The sequence below is a fragment of the Cyanistes caeruleus genome, chromosome 28, assembly GCF_971803275.1.
Source record: "Cyanistes caeruleus chromosome 28, bCyaCae1.hap1.1, whole genome shotgun sequence".
Taxonomy (NCBI): Eukaryota; Metazoa; Chordata; class Aves; order Passeriformes; family Paridae; genus Cyanistes; species Cyanistes caeruleus.
The window spans coordinates 1,111,353-1,137,155 of NC_141728.1; the positions used below are offsets into that span (position 1 = coordinate 1,111,353).

Below are 25,803 nucleotides of genomic sequence, written 5' to 3' on the forward strand. Positions count from 1 at the left end.
CCAGTTCAAACCAGTTCAAACCAGTTCAAACCAGTTCAAACCGGTTCAAACCAGTTTAAACTGGTTCAAACCGGTTCCCTTCCAGTCCATCCCAGTCCCTCCCAGTTCAAACCGGTTCAAACCAGTTCAATCCAGTTCAAACTGGTTCAAACCAGTTCAATCCAGTTCAAACCGGTTCCTCCCAGTCCCTCCCAGTTCAAACCAGTCCATCCCAGTTCAAACTGGTTCAAACTGGCTCAAACCGGTTCCTCCCAGTCCATCCCAGTTCAAACCGGTTCAAACCGGTTCAAACCAGTCCCTCCCAGTTCAAACCAGTCCATCCCAGTCCCATCGGAAGCGGTTCTGTGTTTATTGGGGGAGGGGCGGGGAGGATTTGGGGGAATTTTTGGGGATTTGGGGATCCCGGAACTTCCCAAATTTCATCTCAGGCGGGTGGAGAGACCTGGGGGAAAAACCGGGAATGAGGGGAAAAACCGGGAATTTGGGAAAAACCGGGAATGAGGGGAAAAACCGGGAATGAGGGGAAAAACCGGGAATGAGGGGGGAAAACCGGGAATGAGGGGGGGAAAAACCGGGAATGAGGGGGGGAAAAACCGGGAATGAGGGGGGGAAAACCGGGAATGAGGGGGGGAAAAACCGGGAATGAGGGGAAAACCGGGAATGAGGGGGGGAAAAACCGGGAATGAGGGGAAAAACCGGGAATTTGGGAAAAACCGGGAATGAGGGGGAAAAAACCGGGAATTTGGGAAAAACCGGGAATGAGGGGGGGAAAACCGGGAATGAGGGGGGAAAAACCGGGAATGGGGGGAAAAACCGGGAATGAGGGGGGAAAAACCGGGAATGAGGGGAAAAACCGGGAATGAGGGGGGGAAAACCGGGAATGAGGGGGGAAAAACCGGGAATGAGGGGAAAACCGGGAATGAGGGGGGGAAATTCCGGAATTTGGGAAGAAAATTCCGGAATGAGGGGAAAAACCGGGAATTTGGGAAGAAAATTTGGGGAAAAATCGGGAATTTGGGACAAAAATTCGGGAATTTGGGGGGGAAATTCAGGAATTTGGGGGGAAGTTTTGGGAATTTTGGGGGAAATTCGGGAATTTTGGGGGGAAATTCGGGAATTTTGAGGGGAAATCCGGGAATCTGGGGGGAAGTTTTGGAAATTTTGGGGGGAAGTTTTGGGAATTTGGGGGGATTTTGGGAATTTTGGGGAAATTCGGGAATTTGGGGGAAGTTTTGGGAATTTTGGGGAAATTTGGGAATTTTGGGGGGAAATTCAGGAATTTTGGGGGGAAATTTTGGGAATTTGGGGGGAAGTTTTGGGAATTTTGAGGAAATTCGGGAATTTTGGGGGGAAATTTTGGGATTTGGGGGGGAAGTTTTGGGAATTTTGGGGGGAAATTCGGGAATTTGGGGGAAATTCAGGAATCTGGGGGGGAAGTTTTGGGAATTTTGGGGAAAAAATCGGGAATTTGGGAAGAAAATTTGAGGAATTTGGGGGAAAATCAGGAATTTGGGAAGAAAATTTGAGGAATTTGGGGGAAAATCAGGAATTTGGGAAGAAAATTTGGGGGAAAATCGGGAATTTTGGGGGAAATCGGGAATTTTGGGGAAATTCGGGAATTTGGGGGGAAATTCGGGAATTTGGGGGGGAAATTTTGGGAATTTTGGGGAAATTCGGGAATTTTGGGGGGGAAATCGGGAATTTGGGGGGAAGTTTTGGGAATTTTGGGGAAATTCGGGAATTTTGGGGAGAAGTTTTGAGAATTTTGGGAAAATTTGGGAATTTGGAGGAGATTTGGGGAATTTTGGGGGGAAATCGGGAATTTTGGAGGGAAGTTTTGGGAATTTTGAGGAAATTCGGGAATTTTGGGGGGAAATTTTGGGATTTTGGGGGGAAGTTTTGGGAATTTTGGGGAAATTCGGGAATTTTGGGGAAAAAATCGGGAATTTGGGAAGAAAATTCCGGAATTTGGAGGAAAATCGGGAATTTAGGGGAAATTTGGGGAATTTGGGGGGGAAATTTGGGGGAAAATCGGGAATTTGGGGGGGAAATTTTGGGAATTTGGGAAGAAAATTCGGGAATTTGGGGGAAATTTTGGAATTAATTTTGGGAAATTCGGGAATTTCGGAATGAGGGGATTTGGGAATTTGGGGGAAATTTGGGAATTTTGGGGGAAATTCGGGAATTTGGGGGAAATTCGGGAATTTGGGGGGAAAAACCGGGAATGAGGGGGGGAAAACCGGGAATTTGGGGGGAAAAACCGGGAATTTGGGAAGAAAATTCCGGAATTTGAGGGAAAATCGGGAATTTGGGGGAAATTTGGGGAAAAATCGGGAATTAAGGAAGAAAACTTGAGGAATTTGGGGGAAAATCGGGAATTTGGGAAGAAAATTCGGGAATTTGGGGGAAAGTTTTGGGAATTTGGGGGGGAAATTCGGGAATTTTGGGGGAAATTCAGGAATTTGGGGGGGAACTTTCGAGAATTTTGGGAAAAAAATCGGGAATTTGGGGGAAAATCGGGAATTTTGGGGGGAAGTTTTGGGAATTTTGGGGAAATTCGGGAATTTGGGGGAAATTCGGGAATTTGGGGGAAATTCGGGAATTTTGGGGGAAATTCAGGAATCTGGGGGGGAAGTTTCGGGAATTTTGGGGAAAAAATCGGGAATTTGGGAAGAAAATTCCGGAATTTGGAGGAAAATCGGGAATTTAGGGGAAATTTGGGGAATTTGGGGGGGAAATTTGGGGGAAAATCGGGAATTTGGGAAGAAAATTTGGGGGAAAATCGAGAATTTGGGAGGAAATCAGGAATTTTGGGGAAATTCGGGAATTTTGGGGGGAAATCGGGAATTTGGGGGGGAAGTTTTGGGAATTTGGGAAGAAAATTCGGGAATTTGGGGGAAATTTTGGAATTAATTTCGGGAAATACGGGAATTTCGGAATGAGGGGATTTGGGAATTTCGGGGAAATTCGGGAATTTTGGGGGAAATTCGGGAATTTGGGGGAAATTCGGGAATTTGGAGGGAAAAACCGGGAATGAGGGGAAAAACCGGGAATGAGGGGAAAACCGGGAATTTGGGAAGAAAATTTGGGGAAAAACCGGGAATTTGGGAAGAAAACTTGAGGAATTTGGGGGGAAATCGGGAATTTGGGAAGAAAATTTGGGGGAAACCGGGAATTTGGGGGGAAATTTGGGGAAAATTCAGGAATTTGGGGGGGGAATCGGGAGTTTTGGGGAAATTCGGGAATTTTGGGGGGAAATTCGGGAATTTTGGGGGGAAATTTTGGGAATTTTGGGGAAATTCAGGAATTTGGGGGAAATTTGGGGGGGAAATTTGGGGAAAAATCGGGAATTTTGGAAGAAAATTCCGGAATTTGGAGGAAAATCGGGAATTTAGGGGAAATTTGGGGAATTTGGGGGGGAAATTTGGGGGAAAATCGGGAATTTGGGAAGAAAATTTGGGGAAAAATCGGGAATTTGGGAAGAAAATTCGGGAATTTGGGGGAAATTCGGGAATTTTGGGGGGAAGTTTTGGGAATTTTGGGGGGGAAATTCAGGAATTTGGGGGGGAAATTGGGAATTTTGGAGGGGAAGATTTGGGAATTTTGGGGAAATTCAGGAATCTGGGGGAAATTCGGGAATTTGGGGGGAAATCGGGAATTTTGGGAAGTTTTGGGAATTTGGGGGGGAAATTCGGGAATTTTGGGGGGGAAATTCGGGAATTTTGGGGAAATTCGGGAATTTGGGGGGAAGTTTTGGGAATTTTGGGGGGAAATTTTGGGAATTTTGAGGAAATTCGGGAATTTTGGGGAGAAGTTTTGGGAATTTTGGGGAAATTTGGGAATTTTGGGGAGAAGTTTTGGGAATTTTGGGGAAATTTGGGAATTTTGGGGGAAATTTGGGAATTTGGGGGAAATTCGGGAATTTTGGGGGAAATTTGGGCATTTTGGGGGGAAGTTTTTGGAATTTTGAGGAAACTGGGGAATTTTGAGGGGAAATTCGGGAATTTTGGGGGGAAATTCGGGAATTTTGGGGGGAAATTCGGGAATTTTGGGGGGAAAATTCGGGAATTTTGGGGGAAATTCGGGGATTTTGGGGGGGAAATTCGGGGATTTTGGGAATCCCGGGAATTTTGGGAATTTCGGGAGCAGCCCCACCCCCACTCACGCCGCATGGATTGGCGCAGGGGCCCCTCGGCCTCGTCCGGCTCCCCCGTCCTGGAACCAGTTCAAACCGGTTAGAGCCAGTTAGGAACCAGTTAGAACCAGTACAGACCAGTACAGACCAGTACGGACCACTAAGGACCAGTACAGACCAGTACGGACCAGTTAGAACCAGTTAGAACCAGTTAGAGCCAGTTAGGGACCAGTTAAACCAGTACAGACCAGTACAGACCAGTTAGAACCAGTACAGACCAGTCAAACCAGTTAGAACCAGTTAGAACCAGTTAAACCAGTACAGACCAGTTAAAACCAGTACGGACCAGTTAGAACCAGTTAAACCAGTTAGAACCTGTTAGCCTCAGTACAGACCAGTACGGACCAGTTTAACCAGTTAGGGACCAGTTAGAATTAGTATGGACCAGTTAAACCAGTTAAACCAGTTAAACCAGTGACCCCTCCCCAGCGCCCCTCCCAGTGCTCCCAGTTCATCCCAGTCCCTCCCAGTCCATCCCAGTCCCTCCCAGTCCCTCCCAGTCCATCCCAGTCCATCCCAGTCCATCCCAGTCCCTCCCAGTCCATCCCAGTCCATCCCAGTCCCTCCCAGTCCCTCCCAGTTTATCCCAGTCCCTCCCAGTCCCTCCCAGTCCATCCCAGTCCATCCCAGTCCATCCCAGTCCATCCCAGTCCCCTCCCAGTCCATCCCAGTCCCTCCCAGTCCCCTCCCAGTCCCCTCCCAGTCCATCCCAGTCCCTCCCAGTTCCCTCCCAGTTCCCTCCCAGTCCCTCCCAGTCCATCCCAGTCCCTCCCAGTCCCTCCCAGTCCCTCCCAGTCCATCCCAGTCCATCCCAGTCCATCCCAGTCCCTCCCAGTCCCTCCCAGTTCCCTCCCAGTCCCTCCCAGTTCCCTCCCAGTCCCTCCCAGTCCATCCCAGTCCATCCCAGTCCATCCCAGTATCCCCAGTTACTTGGGCTGTTGGTCGAACTTGCAGCGGCAGTGGCGGCCTGGGGAGGGGGGCGGGAATCAGAGTGGGAAACTGGGACAAACTGGGACAAACTGGGACAAACTGGGATGGACTGGGACAAACTGGGACAAACTGGGAGGGACTGGGATGGACTGGGATGGACTGGGATGGACTGGGATGGACTGGGAGGGACTGGGAGGGACTGGGATGGACTGGGAGGGAACTGGGAGGGACTGGGATGGACTGGGATGGACTGGGAGGGAACTGGGAGGGACTGGGAGGGAACTGGGAGGGACTGGGAGGGAACTGGGAGGGACTGGGAGGGGATTTGGGGGTCCCAGGTGGGAATTTGAGATATTTTTGGGATTATTTGGGGTGTTTTGGGGTATTTTGGGATATTTTGGGGTATTTTGGGGTATTTTGGGGTATTTTGGGATATTTTGGGGTGTTTTGGGATATTTTGGGGTATTTTTGGGTGTTTTGGGGTATTTTTGGGTGTTTTGGGATATTTTGGGGTATTTTGGGATATTTTGGGATATTTTTGGGGTATTTTGGCGTGGTTTGGGGTGTTTTGGGGGTATTTGGGGTATTTTTGGGATATTTTGGGGTATTTCGGGGTATTTTTGGGGTATTTTGGGGTATTTTGGGGTGTTTTGGGGTATTTGGGGGTATTTTGGGATAATTTTGGGATATTTTGGGGTATTTTGGGGTATTTTTGGGATATTTTGGGGTATTTTTGGGGTATTTTGGGGTGTTTTGGGATATTTGGGGGTATTTTGGGGTGTTTTGGGATATTTGGGGGTGTTTTGGGGTGTTTTGGGATATTTGGGGGTGGTTTGGGGTATTTTAGGTTATTATTGGGGTATTTTTGGGTATTTTTGGGTATTTGGGGGTGTTTTCGGGTGTTTTGGGGTATTTTGGGGTATTTTTGGGGTATTTGGGGATATTTAGGGGTGTTTTAGGGTGTTTGGGGGTATTTTGGGGTATTTTGGGATAATTTTTGGGTGTTTTGGGGTATTTAGGGTGTTTTGGGGTATTTTGGGGTATTTTTGGGGTATTTTGTGGTGTTTTGGGGTTATTTTGCGGTGTTTTGGGGTGTTTTGGGGTATTTTGGGGTGTTTTGGGGTGTTTTGGGATAATTTTGGGATATTTTGGGACATTTTGGGATATTTTGGGGTATTTTGGGAAATTTTGGGACATTTTGGCATATTTTGGGGTATTTTGGGGTGTTTTGGGATATTTTGGGGTGTTTTGGGGTGTTTTGGGATATTTTGGGGTATTTTGGGATATTTGGGGGTGTTTTGGGGTGTTTTGGGGTGTTTTGGGGTGTTTTGGGGTATTTTGGGATATTTTGGGATATTTTGGGGTGTTTTGGGATATTTGGGGGTATTTTGGGGTATTTTTGGGGTATTTTGGGGTGTTTTGGGGTATTTTTGGGTGTTTTGGGATGTTTTGGGATATTTTGGGGTGTTTTGGGATATTTGGGGGTATTTTGGGGTATTTTTGGGGTATTTTGGGGTGTTTTGGGGTATTTTTGGGTGTTTTGGGGTATTTTGGGGTATTTTGGGACATTTTGGGGTGTTTTGGGATAATTTTGGGGTATTTGGGGATAATTTTGGGATATTTTGGGGTATTTTGGGTGTTTTGGGGTATTTTGGGGTATTTTTTGGTGTTTTGGGGTATTGTGGGGTGTTTTGGGGCATTTTGGGGTATTTTTGGGATATTTTTTGGATATTTTGGGGTGTTTTGGGATATTTGGGGTATTTTGGGGTGTTTTGGGGTATTTTGGGGTATTTTGGGGATATTTTGGGGTGTTTTGGGATATTTGGGGGTACTTTGGGATATTTTGGGGTATTTTTGGGTATTTTGGGGTGTTTTGGGATATTTTGGGACATTTTGGGGTATTTTTGGGATATTTTGGGGTATTTTGGGGTGTTTTGGGACATTTTGGGGTATTTTGGGGTATTTTTGGGATATTTTGGGGTATTTTGGGGTGTTTTGGGATATTTTGGGGTGTTTTGGGATATTTTGGGATATTTTGGGGTATTTGGGGGGTATTTTGGGGTGTTTTGGGGTATTTTGGGGTGCTTTGGGGTGTTTTGGGGTATTTTGGGGTGTTTTGGGGTGTTTTGGGGTCTCTCACTGAGGATGAGGACGACGCCGAGCACGAAGAAGATCCCGGCCACGATGAGACCTCCGAGGCGCAGAGAGTCGTAATCTGGGACAGGAGAGGTGAAACACCTCAAAAACAGCTGGAAACACCCCGAAAACAGCCAAAAACAGCCAAAAACCAGCTAGAAACAGCCAGAAACACCCAAAACAGCCAAAAACAGCCAAAAACCAGCTAGAAACAGCCAGAAACACCCAAAACAGCCAGAAACAGCCCAAAACCAGCCAAAACCACCCAAAAACCAGCTAGAAACAGCCAGAAACACCCAAAACAGCTGAAACAGCCCAAAAACAGCCGGAAACAGCCCGAAAACAGTCAAAACCACCCAAAATCCAGCTAGAAACAGCCAGAAACACCCAAAACAGCCGAAACAGCCCGAAAACAGCCAAAAACACCCAAAAAACAGCTAGAAACAGCCAGAAACACCCAAAACAGCCAGAAACAGCCCGAAACCAGCCAAAACCACCCAAAAACCAGCTAGAAACAGCCAGAAACACCCAAAACAGCTGAAACAGCCCAAAAACAGCCGGAAACAGCCCGAAAACAGTCAAAACCACTCAAAATCCAGCTAGAAACAGCCAGAAACACCCAAAACAGCCAGAAACAGCCCAAAACCAGCCGGAAACAGCCCGAAAACAGCCAAAAACACCCAAAAAACAGCTAGAAACAGCCAGAAACACCCAAAACAGCCGAAACAGCCCGAAAACAGCCAAAACACCCCGAAAACCTGCTAGAAACAGCCAGGAACACCCAAAACAGCCAGAAACAGCCCGAAAACAGCCGAAACAACCACAGACAGCCCAAAACAACCACAAACAGCCCAAAACAGCCAGAAACAGCCCAAAACCAGCCAAAACCACCCAAAAAACAGCTAGAAACAGCCAGAAACACCCAAACAGCTGAAACAGCCCGAAAACAGCCAAAACACCCAAAAACCAGCTAGAAACAGCCAGAAACACCCAAAACAGCTGAAACAGCCCAAAAACTGCCAAAACAATTACAGACAGCCCAAAACAGTCGGAAACAGCCCCAAAACAGCCAGAAACACCCAAAACAGCCGGAAACACCCCGAAAACAGCCAAAAGCAGCCCGAAAACAGTCGGAAACAGCCCCAAAACAAGACAAAACAGGCAAAACCAGCCCAAAACCAGGCAAAAAACACCCTGAAAACAGCTGGAAACAGGCAAAACCAGCCCAAAACCAGCCAGAAAGAGCCTGAAAACAGCCCAAAACGGCCCAAAACAGCCCAAAACAGGCCAAAACAGCCCAAAACAGCCCAAAACAGCCCAAAACAAGGCAAAACAGCCAAAACCACCCCAAAAAGAGCCAGAAAGAATCAAAACAGCCAGAAACGGCCAAAACCAGCCCGAAAACAGCCGGAAACAGCCAGAAACAGCCAAAACCAGCCCGAAAACAGCCGGAAACAGCCAGAAACAGCCAGAAACAGCCAAAACCAGCCCGAAAACAGCCAGAAACAGCCAGAAACAGCCAAAACCAGCCCGAAAACAGCCAGAAACGGCCGGAAACAGCCCGAAAACAGCCGGAAAAGAGCCGGAAAGAGTCAAAACAGCCAGAAACAGCCAAAACCAGGCCGAAAACAGCCGGAAACGGCCAGAAACAGCTGGAAACAGCCAGAAACAGCCGGAAACGGCCGGAAACAGCCCGAAAACAGCCGGAAACAGCCAGAAACAGCCCGAAAACAGCCGGAAACGGCCAGAAACAGCCCGAAAACAGCCGGAAACAGCCAGAAACAGCCCGAAAACAGACGGAAACAGCCGGAAACAGCCCGAAAACAGCCGGAAACAGCTGGAAACAGCCGGAAAACAGATAGAAAGAGTCAAACCAGCCGGAAACGGCCGGAAACAGCCAGAAACAGCCAAAACCAGCCCAAAAAGAGCCGGAAATGGACGGAAACAGCCCAAAAACAGCCGGAAACAGCCGGAACCAGCCCGAAAAGAGCTGGAAACAGCCAAAACCAACCCGAAAACAGCCGGAAACGGCCAGAAACAGCCGAAACCAGCCCGAAAACAGCCGGAAACAGCCGGAAACAGCCCGAAAACAGCCGGAAACAGCCAGAAACAGCCAAAACCAGCCCGAAAACAGCCAGAAACAGCCAAAACCAGCCCGAAAAGAGCCGGAAAGAGTCAAAACAGCCAGAAACAGCCAAAACCAGGCCGAAAACAGCCGGAAACGGCCAGAAACAGCTGGAAACAGCCAGAAACAGCCGGAAACGGCCGGAAACAGCCCGAAAACAGCCGGAAACGGCCGGAAACAGCCGGAAACAGCCGGAAACGGCCGGAAACAGCCAAAACCAGCCGGAAAACAGCCGGAAACGGCCAGAAACAGCCCGAAAACAGACGGAAACAGCCAAAACCAGCCCGAAAACAGCCGGAAACGGCCAAAACCAGCCCAAAAACAGCCAGAAACGGCCGGAAACAGCCCGAAAACAGCCGGAAACAGCCGGAAACAGCCGGAAACAGCCGGAAACAGCCAAAACCAGCCCGAAAACAGCCGGAAACAGCCAAAACCAGCCCGAAAACATCCGGAAACAGCCGGACACAGCCCGAAAACAGCCGGAAAACAGACAGAAAGAGTCAAAACAGCCGGAAACAGCCAAAAGCAGCCCGAAAACAGACGGAAACGGCCAAAACCAGCCCGAAAACAGCCGGAAACGGCCAGAAACAGCCCGAAAACAGCCGGAAACAGCCAGAAACAGCCCGAAAACAGACGGAAACAGCCGGAAACGGCCGGAAACAGCTGGAAACAACCAGAAACAGCCGGAAACGGCCGGAAACAGCCAAAACCAGCCCGAAAACAGCCGGAAACAGCCAGAAACAGCCGGAAACTGCCAAAAATCACACCTGGACACACCTGAACCCCCCCCCCGTGCACACCTGGACACACCCGGGGACACCTGGGGACACCTGGGGACACGCCCGTACTCCACCTGTTCTCACCCGTTCACACCCGCCCCCCCCCCGCCCCTCCCCCACTCACCGTACTCAAACCGATCCCACTCGCTCGGCGCCGCCTCTGGGGGGAGTGAATGACGTCATCACCGTTCCGTGAACGCCGTCACGCTGACGTCACGTCGCTCGCGATGACGTCACCGCCCCTCCCCCCCACCCCCACTCTCACCTGTTCTCGCCGCGCTCGGCGCCATCGCGGCCGCACCTGCAGCAGGGACAGGCTCAGCCCCTCCCCCACCGCTCCCAATTCCCAACGAAACCCCCAAAGTTCCGCACCCTTTGCACCAAAATTCCCCAAATTTCCCCAATTTTCCTTCATTTCCCCCGTTTTTCCCAGAATTTCCCCCATCTTTCCCACTTTTCCCCGATTTTTCCCTTTTTACCCCCGGAATTTTCCCAATTTTTCCATTTTTTTCCCAATTTTTCCCCAATTTTCCCCATTTTTTCCCACTTTTCCCCGATTATTCCCTTTTTTCCCCCGGAATTTTCCCAATTTTTCCATTTTTTTCCCAATTTCCCCCAAATTTCTCCCATTTTTCCCCAATTTTCCCAGTTTTTCCCCAATTTTTCCCCAATTTTTCCCCAATTTTCCCCATTTTTTCCCACTTTTCCTCGATTATTCCCTTTTTTCCCCAGAATTTTCCCAATTTTTCCCCAATTTTTCCCCAATTTTCCCCTTCTCCCCAGATTTTTTCCCAATTTCCCCCAAATTTCTCCCATTTTTCCTGATTTTTCCCCATTTTTTCCCATTTTTCCCCAATTTTTCCCCAATTTTTCCCTTTTTTCCCCAGAATTTTCCCAATTTTCCATTTTTTTCCCCATTTCCCCCAAATTTCTCCCATTTTTCCCGATTTTTCCCCAGTTTTCCCCAATTTTTCCCCAATTTTCCCTTTCTCCCCAGATTTTTTTCCCAATTGCCCCCAAATTTCTCCCATTTTTCCCGATTTTTCCCCAATTTTCCCCAATTTCCCCCCAATTTTCCCCCAATTTTCCCCATTTTTTCCCATTTTTCCCTTTTTTCCCCAGAATTTTCCCAATTTTTCCATTTTTTCCCAATTTTTCCATTTTTTTCCCAATTTTTCCCCAATTTTCTCCCATTTTTCCCGATTTTTCCCCAATTTTCCCCATTTTTTTCCATTTTTCCCTTTTTCCCCCCAGAATTTTCCAATTTTTCCATTTTTTTCCCAATTTTCCCTAATTTTCCCCAATTTTTCCCCAATTCTCCCCCAATTTATCCCCAGTTTTCCCCCAATTTTCCCCATTTTTTCCCATTTTTCCCTTTTTCCCCCAGAATTTTCCAGTTTTTCCATTTTTTTCCCAATTTTTCCCCAATTTTCCCTTTCTCCCCAGATTTTTTTCCCAATTTCCCCCAAATTTCTCCCATTTTTCCTGATTTTTCCACAATTTTCCCCCAATTTTCCCCATTTTCCCCCAGTTTTCCCCCAATTTTCCCCATTTTTTCCCATTTTTCCCTTTTTCCCCCAGAATTTCCCAATTTTTCCATTTTTTTCACAATTTTTCCCCCATTTTCCCTTTCTCCCCAGATTTTTTTCCCAATTTCCCCCAAATTTCTCCCATTTTTCCCGATTTTTCCCCATTTTTTCCCATTTTTCCCCAATTTTTCCCCAATTTTTCCCTTTTTTCCCCAGAATTTTCCCAATTTTCCATTTTTTTCCCCATTTCCCCCAAATTTCTCCCATTTTTCCCGATTTTTCCCCAGTTTTCCCCAATTTTTCCCCAATTTTTCCCTTTTTTCCGGAGACTTTTCCCAATTTTTCCATTTTTTTCCCAATTTCCCCCAAATTTCTCCCATTTTTCCTGATTTTTCCCCAATTTTCCCCAATTTTTCCCCAATTTTTCCCAAATATTTCCTCAATTTTCCCCATTTTTTCCCATTTTCCCTTTTTTTCCCAGAATTTCACCAATTTTTCCCTTTTTTCCCCATTTTTCCCCAATTTCCCTTTTTTCCCCAGAATTTTCCCAATTTTTCCCCAATTTTCCCCCAATTTTCCCCATTTTTTCCCACTTTTCCCCAATTATTCCCTTTTTTCCCAAGAATTTTCCCAATTTTTCCATTTTTTTCCCAATTTTTCCCCAATTTTCCCTTTCTCCCCAGATTTTTTTCCCAATTTCCCCCAAATTTCTCCCATTTTCCCCATTTTTCCCCCAGTTTTCCCCCAATTTTCCCCAATTTTCCCCCAATTTTCCCCATTTTCCCTTTTTTCCCCAGAATTTTCCCAAATTTTTCCCTTTTCCCCAATTTTCCCTTTTTTCAAGAATTTTTCCCTTTTTTTCCCACTTTTCCCCTTTTCTTTCTTTATTTTTTCCCTTTTTTCCCCAGAATTTCCCCAGAATTTCCCCAATTTTCCTCAATTTTTCCTTTTTTTCCCAGAATTTTCCCAATTTTTCTTTTTCGTTCTTCAATTTATCCCAATTTCCCCCAAATTTCCCCCAAATTTTCCCAATTTTCCCCCAGTTTTCCCATTTTTTCTTAAATTTCCCCCTATTTTCCCCAATTTTTCCCACTTTTTCCCCAATTTTCCTTTTTTTCCCTGAATTTTTCCCAATTTCTCCCATTTTTCCCAATTTTCCCTTTTTCTCCCCCAGAATTTTCCCCCAATTTTCTCCAATTTTTCCCAATTTCCTCCAATTTTTCTTAAATTCCCCCACTTTTCCCCAATTTTCCCCCAAATTTCCCAATTTTCCCCCAAATTTTCCCAATTTTTCCCAATTTTCCCCAAATTTCCCCAAATTGCCCCAATTTTCCCCAATTTTTCCCAGATTTTTCCCCAATTTTCCCGGTTTTTGTCCAGAATTTCCCCATTTTTTCCCAATTTCTCCCTTTTTCCCCCAATTTCCCCCAAATTTTCCCAATTTTTTCCCTTTTTTTCCCAGAATTTTGCCCATTTTTTCCCAACTTTCCCAATTTTATCCAATTTTTTCCATTTTTTAACCCAGAATTTTCCCAATTTCCCCCCGAATTTTCCCCAATTTTTCCCAATTTTCACCAATTTTTCCCAATTTTTCCCCAATTTTTCCCAATTTTTCCCCAATTTTCCCAATTTTTCCCCAATTTTTCCCAATTTTTCCCCAATTTCCCCCAATTTTTCCCCAATTTTTCCCAATTTTTCCCAATTTTCCCCAATTTCCCCCCAATTTTCCCTCCAAAATTCCCAAAATTTCCCCAAAAACTTCCCCAAATTTCATCAAATTCCCTCAATTTTCCCCAGGTTTGGGGAAAAATTGGGAAAAAATTGGGGAAAATTGGGAAAAATTGGGGAGAAATTGGGAAAAATTGGGAAAAATTGGGGAAAATTGGGGAAAAATTGGGAAAATTCTGGGTTAAAAAATGGAAAAAATTGGATAAAATTGGGAAAGTTGGGAAAAAATGGGCAAAATTCTGGGAAAAAAAGGGAAAAATTGGGAAAATTGGGAAAATTTGGGGAAAATTGGGGGAAATTGGGAAAAAATGGGAAAAAATGGGGAAATTCTGGGCAAAAACCGGGAAAATTGGGGAAAAATCTGGGAAAAATTGGGAAAAATTGGGGAAATTTGGGAAAATTTGGGGAAATTGGTAAAATTTGGGGGAAAATTGGGAAATTTGGGGTAAAATTGGGGAAAAGTGGGGGAATTTAAGAAAAATTGGAGGGACTTGGGAAAAATTGGAGAAAATTGGGGGAAAATTCTGGGGGAGAAAAAGGGAAAATTGGGAAAAATGGGAGAAATAAGGAAAAATTCAGGGAAAAAAAGGAAAATTGGGGAAAAAAAGGGAAAAATTGGGGAAAATTGGGGGAAATTTAAGAAAAAATGGGAAAACTGGGGGAAAATTGGGAAAATTTGGGGGAAAATTGGGGGAAAATTGGGGAAAATGGGGGAAAATTGGGGGAAATTGGGAAAAATTGGGGGAAATTGGGGGAAAATGGGAAAAATTGGGAAAAATTGGGGAAAATGGGGGAAAATTGGGGGAAATTGGGAAAAATTGGGGAAAATTGGGGAAAAATTGGGGGAAATTTGGGGAAAAATTGGGGAAAATGGGGGAAAATTGGGGGAAATTGGGAAAAATTGGGAAAAATTGGGGGAAAATTGGGGGAAATTGGGGAAAATCCAGGCCTGGACTGGGCAGGATTGGGTTAAACTGGGTTAAACTGGGTTAAACTGGGACAAACTGGGAGGGACTGGCGCAATTGGGCAATGGGGGAGGGGCCGTTGCTGGGGAAACGCGACCTTGACCCCTCCCCCACCCAAGCGGGGAGGACTGGGACAAACTGGGAGGGACTGGGAGGGACTGGGAGCTGTTACTGGGGTTACTGGGAGCTGTTACTGGGGTTACTGGGAGCTGTTACTGGGGTTACTGGGAGCTGTTACTGGGAGCTGTTACTGGGAGCTGTTACTGGGGTTACTGGGAGCTGTTACTGGGGTTACTGGGAGCTGCTACTGGGGTTACTGGGAGCTGTTACTGGAGTTACTGGGAGCTCTTACTGGGGTTACTGGGAGCTGTTACTGGGGTTACTGGGAGCTGTTACTGGGGTTACTGGGAGCTGTTACTGGGAGCTGTTACTGGAGTTACTGGGAGCTGTTACTGGGAGCTGTTACTGGGGTTACTGGGAGCTGTTACTGGGGTTACTGGGAGCTGTAACTGGGAGCTGTTACTGGGGGTTACTGGGAGCTGTTACTGGAGTTACTGGGAGCTGTTACTGGGGGTTACTGGGAGCTGTTACTGGAGTTACTGGGAGCTGTTACTGGGGTTACTGGGAGCTGTTACTGGGAGCTGTTACTGGGAGCTGTTACTGGGGTTACTGGGAGCTGTTACTGGAGTTACTGGGAGCTGTTACTGGGGTTACTGGGAGCTGTTACTGGAGTTACTGGGAGCTGTTACTGGGAGCTGTTACTGGGGTTACTGGGAGCTGTTACTGGGGTTACTGGGAGCTGTTACTGGGAGCTGTTACTGGGGTTACTGGGAGCTGTTACTGGGAGCTGTTACTGGAGTTACTGGGAGCTGTTACTGGGAGCTGTTACTGGGGTTACTGCGAGCTGTTACTGGGAGCTGTTACTGGGGTTACTGGGAGCTGTTACTGGGGTTACTGGGAGCTGTTACTGGGAGCTGTTACTGGGGTTACTGGGAGCTGTTACTGGGAGCTGTTACTGGGGTTACTGCGAGCTGTTACTGGGAGCTGTTACTGGGGTTACTGGGAGCTGTTACTGGAGTTACTGGGAGCTGTTACTGGGGTTACTGGGAGCTGTTACTGGGGGTTACTGGGAGCTGTTACTGGGAGCTGTTACTGGGAGCTGTTACTGGGGTTACTGGGAGCTGTTACTGGAGTTACTGGGAGCTGTTACTGGGGTTACTGGGAGCTGTTACTGGGGGTTACTGGGAGCTGTTACTGGAGTTACTGGGAGCTGTTACTGGGGTTACTGGGAGCTGTTACTGGGAGCTGTTACTGGGAGCTGTTACTGGGGTTACTGGGAGCTGTTACTGGAGTTACTGGGAGCTGTTACTGGGGTTACTGGGAGCTGTTACTGGAGTTACTGGGAGCTGTTACTGGGAGCTGTTACTGGGGTTACTGGGAGCTGTTACTGGGGTTACTGGGAGCTGTTACTGGGAGCTGTTACTGGGGTTACTGGGAGCTGTTACTGGGAGCTGTTACTGGAGTTACTGGGAGCTGTTACTGGGGTTACTGGGAGCTGTTACTGAAGTTACTGGGAGCTGTTACTGGGGTTACTGGGAGCTGTTACTGGGGTTACTGGGAGCTGTTACTGGGAGCTGTTACTGGAGTTACTGGGAGCTGTTACTGGGGTTACTGCGAGCTGTTACTGGGAGCTGTTACTGGGGTTACTGGGAGCTGTTACTGGAGTTACTGGGAGCTGTTACTGGGGTTACTGGGAGCTGTTACTGGGGTTACTGGGAGCTGTTACTGGGGTTACTGGGAGCTGTTACTGGGGTTACTGGGAGCTGTTACTGGGGTTACTGGGAGCTGTTACTGGGGTTACTGGGAGCTGTTACTGGGGGTTACTGGGAGCTGTTACTGGGGTTACTGGGAGCTGTTACTGGGGTTACTGGGAGCTGTTACTGGGGTTACTGGGAGCTGTTACTGGAGTTACTGGGAGCTGTTACTGGGAGCTGTTACTGGGGTTACTGGGAGCTGTTACTGGGGTTACTGGGAGCTGTTACTGGAGTTACTGGGAGCTGTTACTGGGAGCTGTTACTGGGGTTACTGGGAGCTGTTACTGGGGTTACTGGGAGCTGTTACTGGGAGCTGTTACTGGGGTTACTGGGAGCTGTTACTGGGAGCTGTTACTGGGGTTACTGCGAGCTGTTACTGGGAGCTGTTACTGGGGTTACTGGGAGCTGTTACTGGAGTTACTGGGAGCTGTTACTGGGGTTACTGGGAGCTGTTACTGGGGGTTACTGGGAGCTGTTACTGGAGTTACTGGGAGCTGTTACTGGGGTTACTGGGAGCTGTTACTGGGAGCTGTTACTGGGAGCTGTTACTGGGGTTACTGGGAGCTGTTACTGGAGTTACTGGGAGCTGTTACTGGGGTTACTGGGAGCTGTTACTGGAGTTACTGGGAGCTGTTACTGGGAGCTGTTACTGGGGTTACTGGGAGCTGTTACTGGGGTTACTGGGAGCTGTTACTGGGAGCTGTTACTGGGGTTACTGGGAGCTGTTACTGGGAGCTGTTACTGGAGTTACTGGGAGCTGTTACTGGGGTTACTGGGAGCTGTTACTGGGGTTACTGGGAGCTGTTACTGGGAGCTGTTACTGGAGTTACTGGGAGCTGTTACTGGGGTTACTGGGAGCTGTTACTGGGAGCTGTTACTGGGGTTACTGGGAGCTGTTACTGAAGTTACTGGGAGCTGTTACTGGGGTTACTGGGAGCTGTTACTGGGGTTACTGGGAGCTGTTACTGGGAGCTGTTACTGGAGTTACTGGGAGCTGTTACTGGGGTTACTGCGAGCTGTTACTGGGAGCTGTTACTGGGGTTACTGGGAGCTGTTACTGGAGTTACTGGGAGCTGTTACTGGGGTTACTGGGAGCTGTTACTGGGGTTACTGGGAGCTGTTACTGGGGTTACTGGGAGCTGTTACTGGGGTTACTGGGAGCTGTTACTGGGGTTACTGGGAGCTGTTACTGGGGTTACTGGGAGCTGTTACTGGGGTTACTGGGAGCTGTTACTGGGGGTTACTGGGAGCTGTTACTGGGGTTACTGGGAGCTGTTACTGGGGTTACTGGGAGCTGTTACTGGGGGTTACTGGGAGCTGTTACTGGGGTTACTGGGAGCTGTTACTGGGGTTACTGGGAGCTGTTACTGGGAGCTGTTACTGGAGTTACTGGGAGCTGTTACTGGGGTTACTGGGAGCTGTTACTGGGAGCTGTTACTGGAGTTACTGGGAGCTGTTACTGGGGTTACTGGGAGCTGTTACTGGGGTTACTGGGAGCTGTTACTGGGGTTACTGGGAGCTGTTACTGGGAGTTACTGGGAGCTGTTACTGGGGTTACTGGGAGCTGTTACTGGGAGCTGTTACTGGGGTTACTGGGAGCTGTTACTGGGGTTACTGGGAGCTGTTACTGGGGTTACTGGGAGCTGTTACTGGGGTTACTGGGAGCTGTTACTGGGGTTACTGGGAGCTGTTACTGGGAGCTGTTACTGGGGTTACTGGGAGCTGTTACTGGGGTTACTGGGAGCTGTTACTGGGGTTACTGGGAGCTGTTACTGGGGTTACTGGGAGCTGTTACTGGGGTTACTGGGAGCTGTTACTGGGAGCTGTTACTGGGGTTACTGGGAGCTGTTACTGGGGTTACTGGGAGCTGTTACTGGGAGCTGTTACTGGGGTTACTTGGAGCTGTTACTGGGGTTACTGGGAGCTGTTACTGGGGTTACTGGGAGCTGTTACTGGGAGCTGTTACTGGGGTTACTTGGAGCTGTTACTGGGGTTACTGGGAGCTGTTACTGGGGTTACTGGGAGCTGTTACTGGGAGCTGTTACTGGGGTTACTGGGAGCAGCCCCCACCCCCCCCCAAGGTCACCCCGAGGACGGGGGGGCCCCGGCCCTGCCCCCCCCCAGTCCCTCCCAGTTCATCCCAGTTGGTCCCAGTTGGTCCCGGCCCCTCCCAGGACCCCCCAGCGGGTCCCAGTTTGTCCCAGTTTGTCCCAGTTTGTCCCAGTACCTGACTGGGCTCTGCGGCTCCCCCCGGCTCCAAGCGGCCCAGGCCGGGGCTATTCTTAACCGTGACGTCATCGGGGGTGGGGCCTGGCCACGCCCCTTCCCAGTACCGGACCAGTAACACCAGTAACGGACTGGGAACGGACTGGGAATGGACTGGGAATGGCCCTGAGCCCCGCCCCTTCCCAGTATCAGACCAGTAACACCAGTAACGGACTGGGAACGGACTGGGAATGGCCCTGAGCCCCGCCCCCTCCCAGTAACAGACCAGTAACACCAGTAACGGACTGGGAACGGACTGGGAATGGCCCTGAGCCCCGCCCCTTCCCAGTACCGGACCAGTAACACCAGTAACGGACTGGGAATGGACTGGGAATGGCCCTGAGCCCCGCCCCTTCCCAGTTACACCAGTACCGGACCAGTAACGGACTGGGAATAAACTGGGAATGGACTGGGAATGGCCCTGAGCCCCGCCCCCTCCCAGTAACGGACCAGTAACACCAGTAACGGACTGGGAACGGACTGGGAATGGCCCTGAGCCCCGCCCCCTCCCAGTTACACCAGTACCGGACCAGTAACACCAGTAACGGACTGGGAACGGACTGGGAATAGCCCTGAGCCCCGCCCCCTCCCAGTAACGGACCAGTTACACCAGTAACGGACTGGGAACGGACTGGGAATGGACTGGGAATGGCCCTGAGCCCCGCCCCCTCCCAGTAACGGACCAGTAACACCAGTAACGGACTGGGAACGGACTGGGAACGGACTGGGAATGGCCCTGAGTCCCGCCCCTTCCCAGTAACGGACCAGTAACACCAGTAACGGACTGGGAACGGACTGGGAATGGCCCCGGGCCCCGCCCCTTTCCAGTAACGGACCAGTAACACCAGTAACGGACTGGGAACGGACTGGGAATGGCCCTGAGCCCCGCCCCCTTCCAGTAACACCAGTAACACCAGTAACGGACTGGGAACGGACTGGGAACGGACTGGGAATGGCCCCGGGCCCCGCCCCTTTCCAGTAACGGACCAGTAACACCAGTAACGGACTGGGAATGGACTGGGAATGGCTCCGGGCCCCGCCCCCTCCCAGTAACGGACCAGTAACACCAGTAACGGACTGGGAACGGACTGGGAACGGACTGGGAATGGCCCCGGGCCCCGCCCCTTTCCAGTAACGGACCAGTAACACCAGTAACGGACTGGGAATGGACTGGGAATGGCTCCGGGCCCCGCCCCCTCCCAGTAACGGACCAGTAACACCAGTAACGGACTGGGAACGGACTGGGAATGGCCCTGAGCCCCGCCCCCTCCCAGTTACACCAGTACCGGACCAGTAACACCAGTAACGGACTGGGAACGGACTGGGAATGGCTCTGAGCCCCGCCCCCTCCCAGTTACACCAGTACCGGACCAGTAACACCAGTAACGGACTGGGAATGGACTGGGAATGGACTGGGAATGGCCCTGAGCCCCGCCCCCTCCCAGTACCGGACCAGTAACACCAGTAACGGACTGGGAACGGACTGGGAATGGCCCTGAGCCCCGCCCCCTCCCAGTAACGGACCAGTAACACCAGTAACGGACTGGGAACGGACTGGGAACGGACTGGGAATGGCCCTGAGCCCCGCCCCTTCCCAGTAACGGACCAGTAACACCAGTAACGGACTGGGAACGGACTGGGAACGGACTGGGAATGGCCCTGAGCCCCGCCCCTTCCCAGTAACGGACCAGTAACACCAGTAACGGACTGGGAACGGACTGGGAATGGCCCTGAGCCCCGCCCCTTCCCAGTAACGGACCAGTAACACCAGTAACGGACTGGGAATAAACTGGGAACGGACTGGGAATGGCCCTGAGCCCCGCCCCTTCCCAGTACCGGACCAGTAACACCAGTAACGGACTGGGAATGGACTGGGAATGGCCCTGAGCCCCGCCCCCTCCCAGTTACACCAGTACCGGACCAGTAACACCAGTAACGGACTGGGAATGGACTGGGAATGGACTGGGAATGGCCCTGAGCCCCGCCCTCTCCCAGTAACGGACCAGTAACACCAGTAACGGACTGGGAACGGACTGGGAATGGCCCTGAGCCCCGCCCCCTCCCAGTAACGGACCAGTAACACCAGTAACGGACTGGGAACGGACTGGGAATGGCCCTGAGCCCCGCCCCTTTCCAGTTACACCAGTAACGGACTGGGAAGCTCAGGGACACCCCTCCCCCGCCCAGTCCCTCCCAGTGCTCCCAGTAACCTCCCCCAGTCCCTCCCAGTCCCTCCCAGTAACCTCCCCCAGTCCCTCCCAGTGCTCCCAGTAACAAAGCCCCTCTGTCCCAGTCCATCCCAGTCCCTCCCAGTCCCTCCCAGTTCCCTCCCAGTCCATCCCAGTAACAAAGCCCCTCTGTCCCAGTCCCTCCCAGTAACAAAGCCCCTCTGTCCCAGTCTCTCCCAGTCCATCCCAGTAAAAAAGCCCCTCTGTCCCAGTGCCCCAGTGTCCCCCAGTCCCTCCCAGTCCCTCCCAGTCCCTCCCAGTAACAAAGCCCCTCTGTCCCAGTGTCCCAGTGTCCCCCAGTCCCTCCCAGTGCTCCCAGTAACAAAGCCCCTCTGTCCCAGTCTCTCCCAGTCCATCCCAGTAAAAAAGCCCCTCTGTCCCAGTGCCCCAGTGTCCCCCAGTCCCTCCCAGTCCCTTCCAGTAACAAAGCCCCTCTGTCCCAGTCCCTCCCAGTCTCTCCCAGTCCCCCCCAGTCCCTCCCAGTCCACTCCCAGTAACAAAGCCCCTCTGTCCCAGTCTGGCCCAGTCTGTCCCCCAGTCCCTCCCAGTCCCTCCCAGTGCTCCCAGTAACAAAGCCCCTCTGTCCCAGTCCCTCCCAGTCCCTCCCAGTAACAAAGCCCCTCTGTCCCAGTCCCTCCCAGTCCCTCCCAGTCCCTCCCAGTCCACTCCCAGTAACAAAGCCCCTCTGTCCCAGTCTGGCCCAGTCCCTCCCAGTCCCTCCCAGTAACAAATCCCCTCTGTCCCAGTCCCTCCCAGTCCCTCCCAGTCCCCCCCAGTCCCTCCCAGCCCATCCCAGTAACAAAGCCCCTCTGTCCCAGTCCCTCCCAGTGCTCCCAGTAACAAAGCCCCTCTGTCCCAGTCTGGCCCACCGCCCGCTCCCAACAAGCGGCGCCTTTGTACTGGGAGGGGGCGTGGTCTCCTCCATATATGGCAATAACACCCATATATGGTCACGACATCCATATATGGTATGCCGCCCCGCTGTGGGCGTGGCCTCGCCAAGCCCCGCCCACCCGCCCGGAGCCTCCAGCGCCGCCGAACGCGGGGGGGGGAGGCGGGGGGAAAATCCCGAATTTTGGGGGAATTTTGGGGGATTTTGGGGAATTTGGAGTGGGAAAAGTCGATCCCGGAGGGCTCCAGGGAGAGGGGGGAGGAGCGGAAATTTTGGGAATTTTTTTTGGAGAGTTTTTGGGGAGATTTGGGCGATTTTCGGGCGAATTTTGTTGAGATTTGCGGGGGATTTTCTGGGAATTTTTTTGGGATTTTTGGGGTTTTTTTGGGGATTTTTGGGTTTTTTTTGGGGGGGGTTTTGGGGATTTTTTGGGGGATTTTTGGGGTTTTTTTTGGGGGGGTTTGGGGGGTTTTGGGGATTTTTTGGGAGATTTTTGGGGTTTTTTTGGGGGATTTTTTGGGTTTTTTTGGGGGGGTTTTGGGGGGTTTTGGGGATTTTTTGGGGGATTTTTAGGATTTTTTTTGGGGATTTTTGGGTTTTTTTTGGGGGGGGGTTTTGAGGATTTTTTGGGGGATTTTTGGGGTTTTTTTGGGGGATTTTTGGGGTTTTTTTTGGGGTGAAGTTTAAGGGATTTTTTGGGGTTTTTGGGTTTTTTTTTGATATTTTAGGGATTTTGGGGGGATTTTTTGGGATTTTTGGGGGATTTTTGGGGGTTTTTATTTTTTAGGGGTTTTTTGGGGGATTTTTTGATTTTTTGGAGGGTTTTTGGTTTTCATTTTTTTGGGGTTTTTGGGGGTTTTTTTTTGGGCTTTTTGAGTTTTTTGGGGTTTTTTGGGGGATTTTTAGGGGTTTTTTTTGGGGATTTTTGGGGGTTTTTTTAGGGGGGGTTTTGGGGGTTTTGGGGATTTTTTGGGGAATTTTTGGGGGTTTTTTGGGGGGGTTTTGGGGGGTTTTGGGGATTTTTTTTGGGATTTTTAGGATTTTTTTTTGGGTTTTTTGGGGGGGGTTTGGGGATTTTTTGGGGGATTTTTGGGGGATTTTTGGGGTTTTTTTTGGGGGGAAGTTTGGGGAATTTTTTGGGGTTTTTGGGGTTTTTTTTATATTTTAGGAATTTTTGGGGGATTTTTGGGGATTTTTTGATATTTTAGGGATTTTTTGGGGATTTTTTGGGGATTTTTTGGGTTTTTTTGATATTTTAGGGATTTTTGGGGGATTTTTTGGGGATTTTTGGGTGATTTTTGGGGTTTTTTTGATATTTTAGGGATTTTTTTTGGGATTTTTTGGGATTTTTGGGGGATTTTTGGTTTTTTCTTTTGATATTTTAGGGATTTTTGGGGGATTTTTTTGGGATTTTGGGGTTTTTTTTGTTGTTTTTTTTATTTTTAGGGTTTTTTTTGGGGATTTTTTTGAGTTTTTGGGGGTTTTTTTTTGGGTTTTATTTTGGTTTTCTCCTCTGACCCCCGATTTCGGGGAATCTCCACCCAACCCTCAGATTTCTGAAATTTTTGGGGATTTCTTTGAGGGTTTTTTTGGGGGGGTTTCGCTTCACCCTGAGCTTTAAATCTGGGAATTTTGGAGATTTTTTGAGGGAATATTTTAAATTTTGTTCTTGGGTTGGGCTCCACCCCCAGCTCTGATTTTTTGGGGGGAATTTTAGGAATTTATTTTATATTTTTGTGGATTTTTTAGGTGGGAGTTTTGGGGGAGTGAAGTCCTAAATTCACCGATTTTTTCGCTTTTTTTTAAGGGGATTTTTGGGTTTTTTTGGGGGCATTTTGGGATTTTTTTGAGGTTTTTTTTTGAGGGAATTTTTGGGTTTTTGGGGGGAATTTTAGGGGATTTTTTTGGATTTTTTGAGGGTTTTTTTGAGGGCATTTTAGGGGATTTTTGGGGGGATTTTGGTTTTTTTTGGAGGTATTTTTGAGAGGATTTTTGGGGGTTTTTTGAGGGGATTTTGGGTTTTTTTTTGAGGGGTTTTGAGGGGATTTTTGGGGTTTTTTTTGAGGGGTTTTGAGGGGATTTTTGGGGTTTTTTAAGTTTTTTTGAGGGGATTTTTGGGGATTTTTTTTTGGTTTTTTTGGGGGAAATTTTAGGGGATTTTGGGTTTTTTTGAAGTTTTTTTAAGGGGATTTTGGGGTTTTTTTTGGTGGATTTTTGGGGTTTTTTGGGGGTGTTTCAGGGGATTTTTTGGGTTTTTTAGAGGGGATTTTGGGGTTTTGGGGGTTTTTTTTGGGTTTTTTTAAGAGGATTTTGGGGTTTTTTTGGGGGGGATTTTGGGGTTTTTTGGGTTTTTTTTGGGGAGGTTTTGAGAGGATTTGGGGAGATTTTTTTGAGGTTTTTTGGGGTTTTTTTGCAGGGATTTTTGGATTTTTTGGGATTTTTATTGAGGGGATTTTGGGTTTTTTTTGAGTGGTTTTTTTGGGGTTTTTTTTGGGTTTTTTTGAGGGGATTTGGGGGGATTTTTGGGAATTTTTTGGGTTTTTTTGCGGGGATTTTGGGGGATTTTTTGGATTTTTGTGGGGGGATTTTCAGGGATTTTTGGGGTTTTTTTTGAGGGGAGTTTCGGGGATTTTTGGGGTTTTTTTGAGGGGATTTTGGGGTTTTTTGGGGGGATTTTGAGGGGATTTTAGGGTTTTTTTGGGGGTTTTTTGGGGGTTTTTTTTGAGGAGATTTGAGGGGATTTTTGGGGTTTTTTTTTGAGGGGATTTTGGAGGAATTTTGGGGGATTTTGGTATTTTTGGGGGGTTTTTCTGGGTTTTTTTTGAGGGAATTTTGGGGTTTTTTGGGGGGGTTTTGAGGGGATTTTTGGGGTTTTTTTCTGGGGTTTTTTTGATAGAATTTTGGGGTTTTTTTGAGGGGATTTTTGGGGTTTATTGGGGTGATTTTTGGGTTTTTTTAGGGCATTTTGAGCTTTTTCTGAGGGGATTTTAAGTGAATTTTTGGGGGGTTTTAGGGGGTTTTTCTGGGTTTTTTTTGGAGAGAATTTTGGGGTTTTTTTTGAGGGGATTTTTGGGGTTTTTTTGGGTTTTTTTTGAGGGGATTTTGGGGGAATTTTGGGGGATTTTGGTATTTTTGGGGGGGTTTGAGGGGATTTTTGGGGTTTTTTTTTGAGGGGATTTTTTGAGGTTTTTTTGGGTTTTTTTGAGGGGATTTTGGGGTTTTTTGGGGGGTTTTTCTGGGTTTTTTTTTGAGAGAATTTTGGGGTTTTTTTGAGGGAATTTTAGGGTTTTTTTGAGGGGATTTTTGGGGTTTTTTGGGGTGATTTTTGGTTTTTTTTTAGGGCATTTTGAGCTTTTTCCGAGGGGATTTTAAGAGAATTTTGGGGTTTTTTTGAGAGAATTTTGGGGTTTTTTTGAGGGGATTTTTGGGGGGTTTTTTGGGTTTTTTTGAGGGGATTTTGGGGTTTTTTGGGGGGTTTTTCTGGGTTTTTTTGGGGGGATTTTTGGGGTTTTTTTTGAGGGAATTTTGGGGTTTTTTTTGAGAGAATTTTGGGGTTTTTTTGAGGGGATTTTTGGGGTTTATTGGGGTGATTTTTGATTTTTTTTAGGGCATTTTGAGCTTTTTCTGAGGGGATTTTAAGGGAATTTTTGGGGGGTTTTTGGGGGGTTTTTCTGGGTTTTTTTTGAGGGAATTTTGGGGTTTTTTTGAGGGGATTTTTGGGTTTTTTTTGGGTTTTTTTGTGGGGATTTTGGGGTTTTTTGGGGGGTTTTAGGGGGTTTTTCTGGGTTTTTTTGAGGGAATTCTGGATTTTTTTTGAGAGGATTTTGGGGTTTTTTTGAGGGGATTTTTGGGGTTTATTGGGGTGATTTTTGAATTTTTTTAGGGCATTTTGGGCTTTTTCTGAGGGGATTTTAAGAGAATTTTGGGGTTTTTTTGAGGGGATTTTTGGGGTTTATTGGGGTGATTTTTGGGGTTTTTTTTTAGGGCATTTTGGGCTTTTTCTGAGGGGATTTTAAGAGAATTTTGGGGTTTTTTTGAGGGAATTTTGGGGTTTTTTTTGAGGGAATTTTGGGGTTTATTGGGGTGATTTTTGGGTATTTTTAGGGCATTTTGAGCTTTTTCTGAGGGGATTTTAAGGGAATTTTTGGGGGGTTTTGGGGGAATTTTCTGGGGTTTTTTTCAGAGAATTTTGGGGTTTTTTTGAGGGGATTTTTGG

At 48.3% G+C, this 25,803-nt stretch overlaps 1 protein-coding gene across 1 annotated transcript; it reads right to left on the reverse strand.

The window, feature by feature from the left end:
• Positions 1 to 330: 330 nt before the first annotated feature.
• On the reverse strand, positions 331 to 18,558 carry LOC147648999 (phospholemman-like). The gene is made up of 7 exons (XM_086864953.1): positions 18,430 to 18,558; positions 10,431 to 10,466; positions 10,290 to 10,325; positions 7,266 to 7,340; positions 5,126 to 5,162; positions 4,166 to 4,215; positions 331 to 442 (listed from the first exon to the last, which is right to left on the reverse strand). The coding sequence occupies exons 2-7, from the start codon at positions 10,453 to 10,455 to the stop codon at positions 420 to 422; spliced, it is 246 nt and encodes an 81-aa protein (XP_086721079.1). The 5' UTR covers positions 10,456 to 10,466; positions 18,430 to 18,558; the 3' UTR covers positions 331 to 419.
• Positions 18,559 to 25,803: the final 7,245 nt, after the last annotated feature.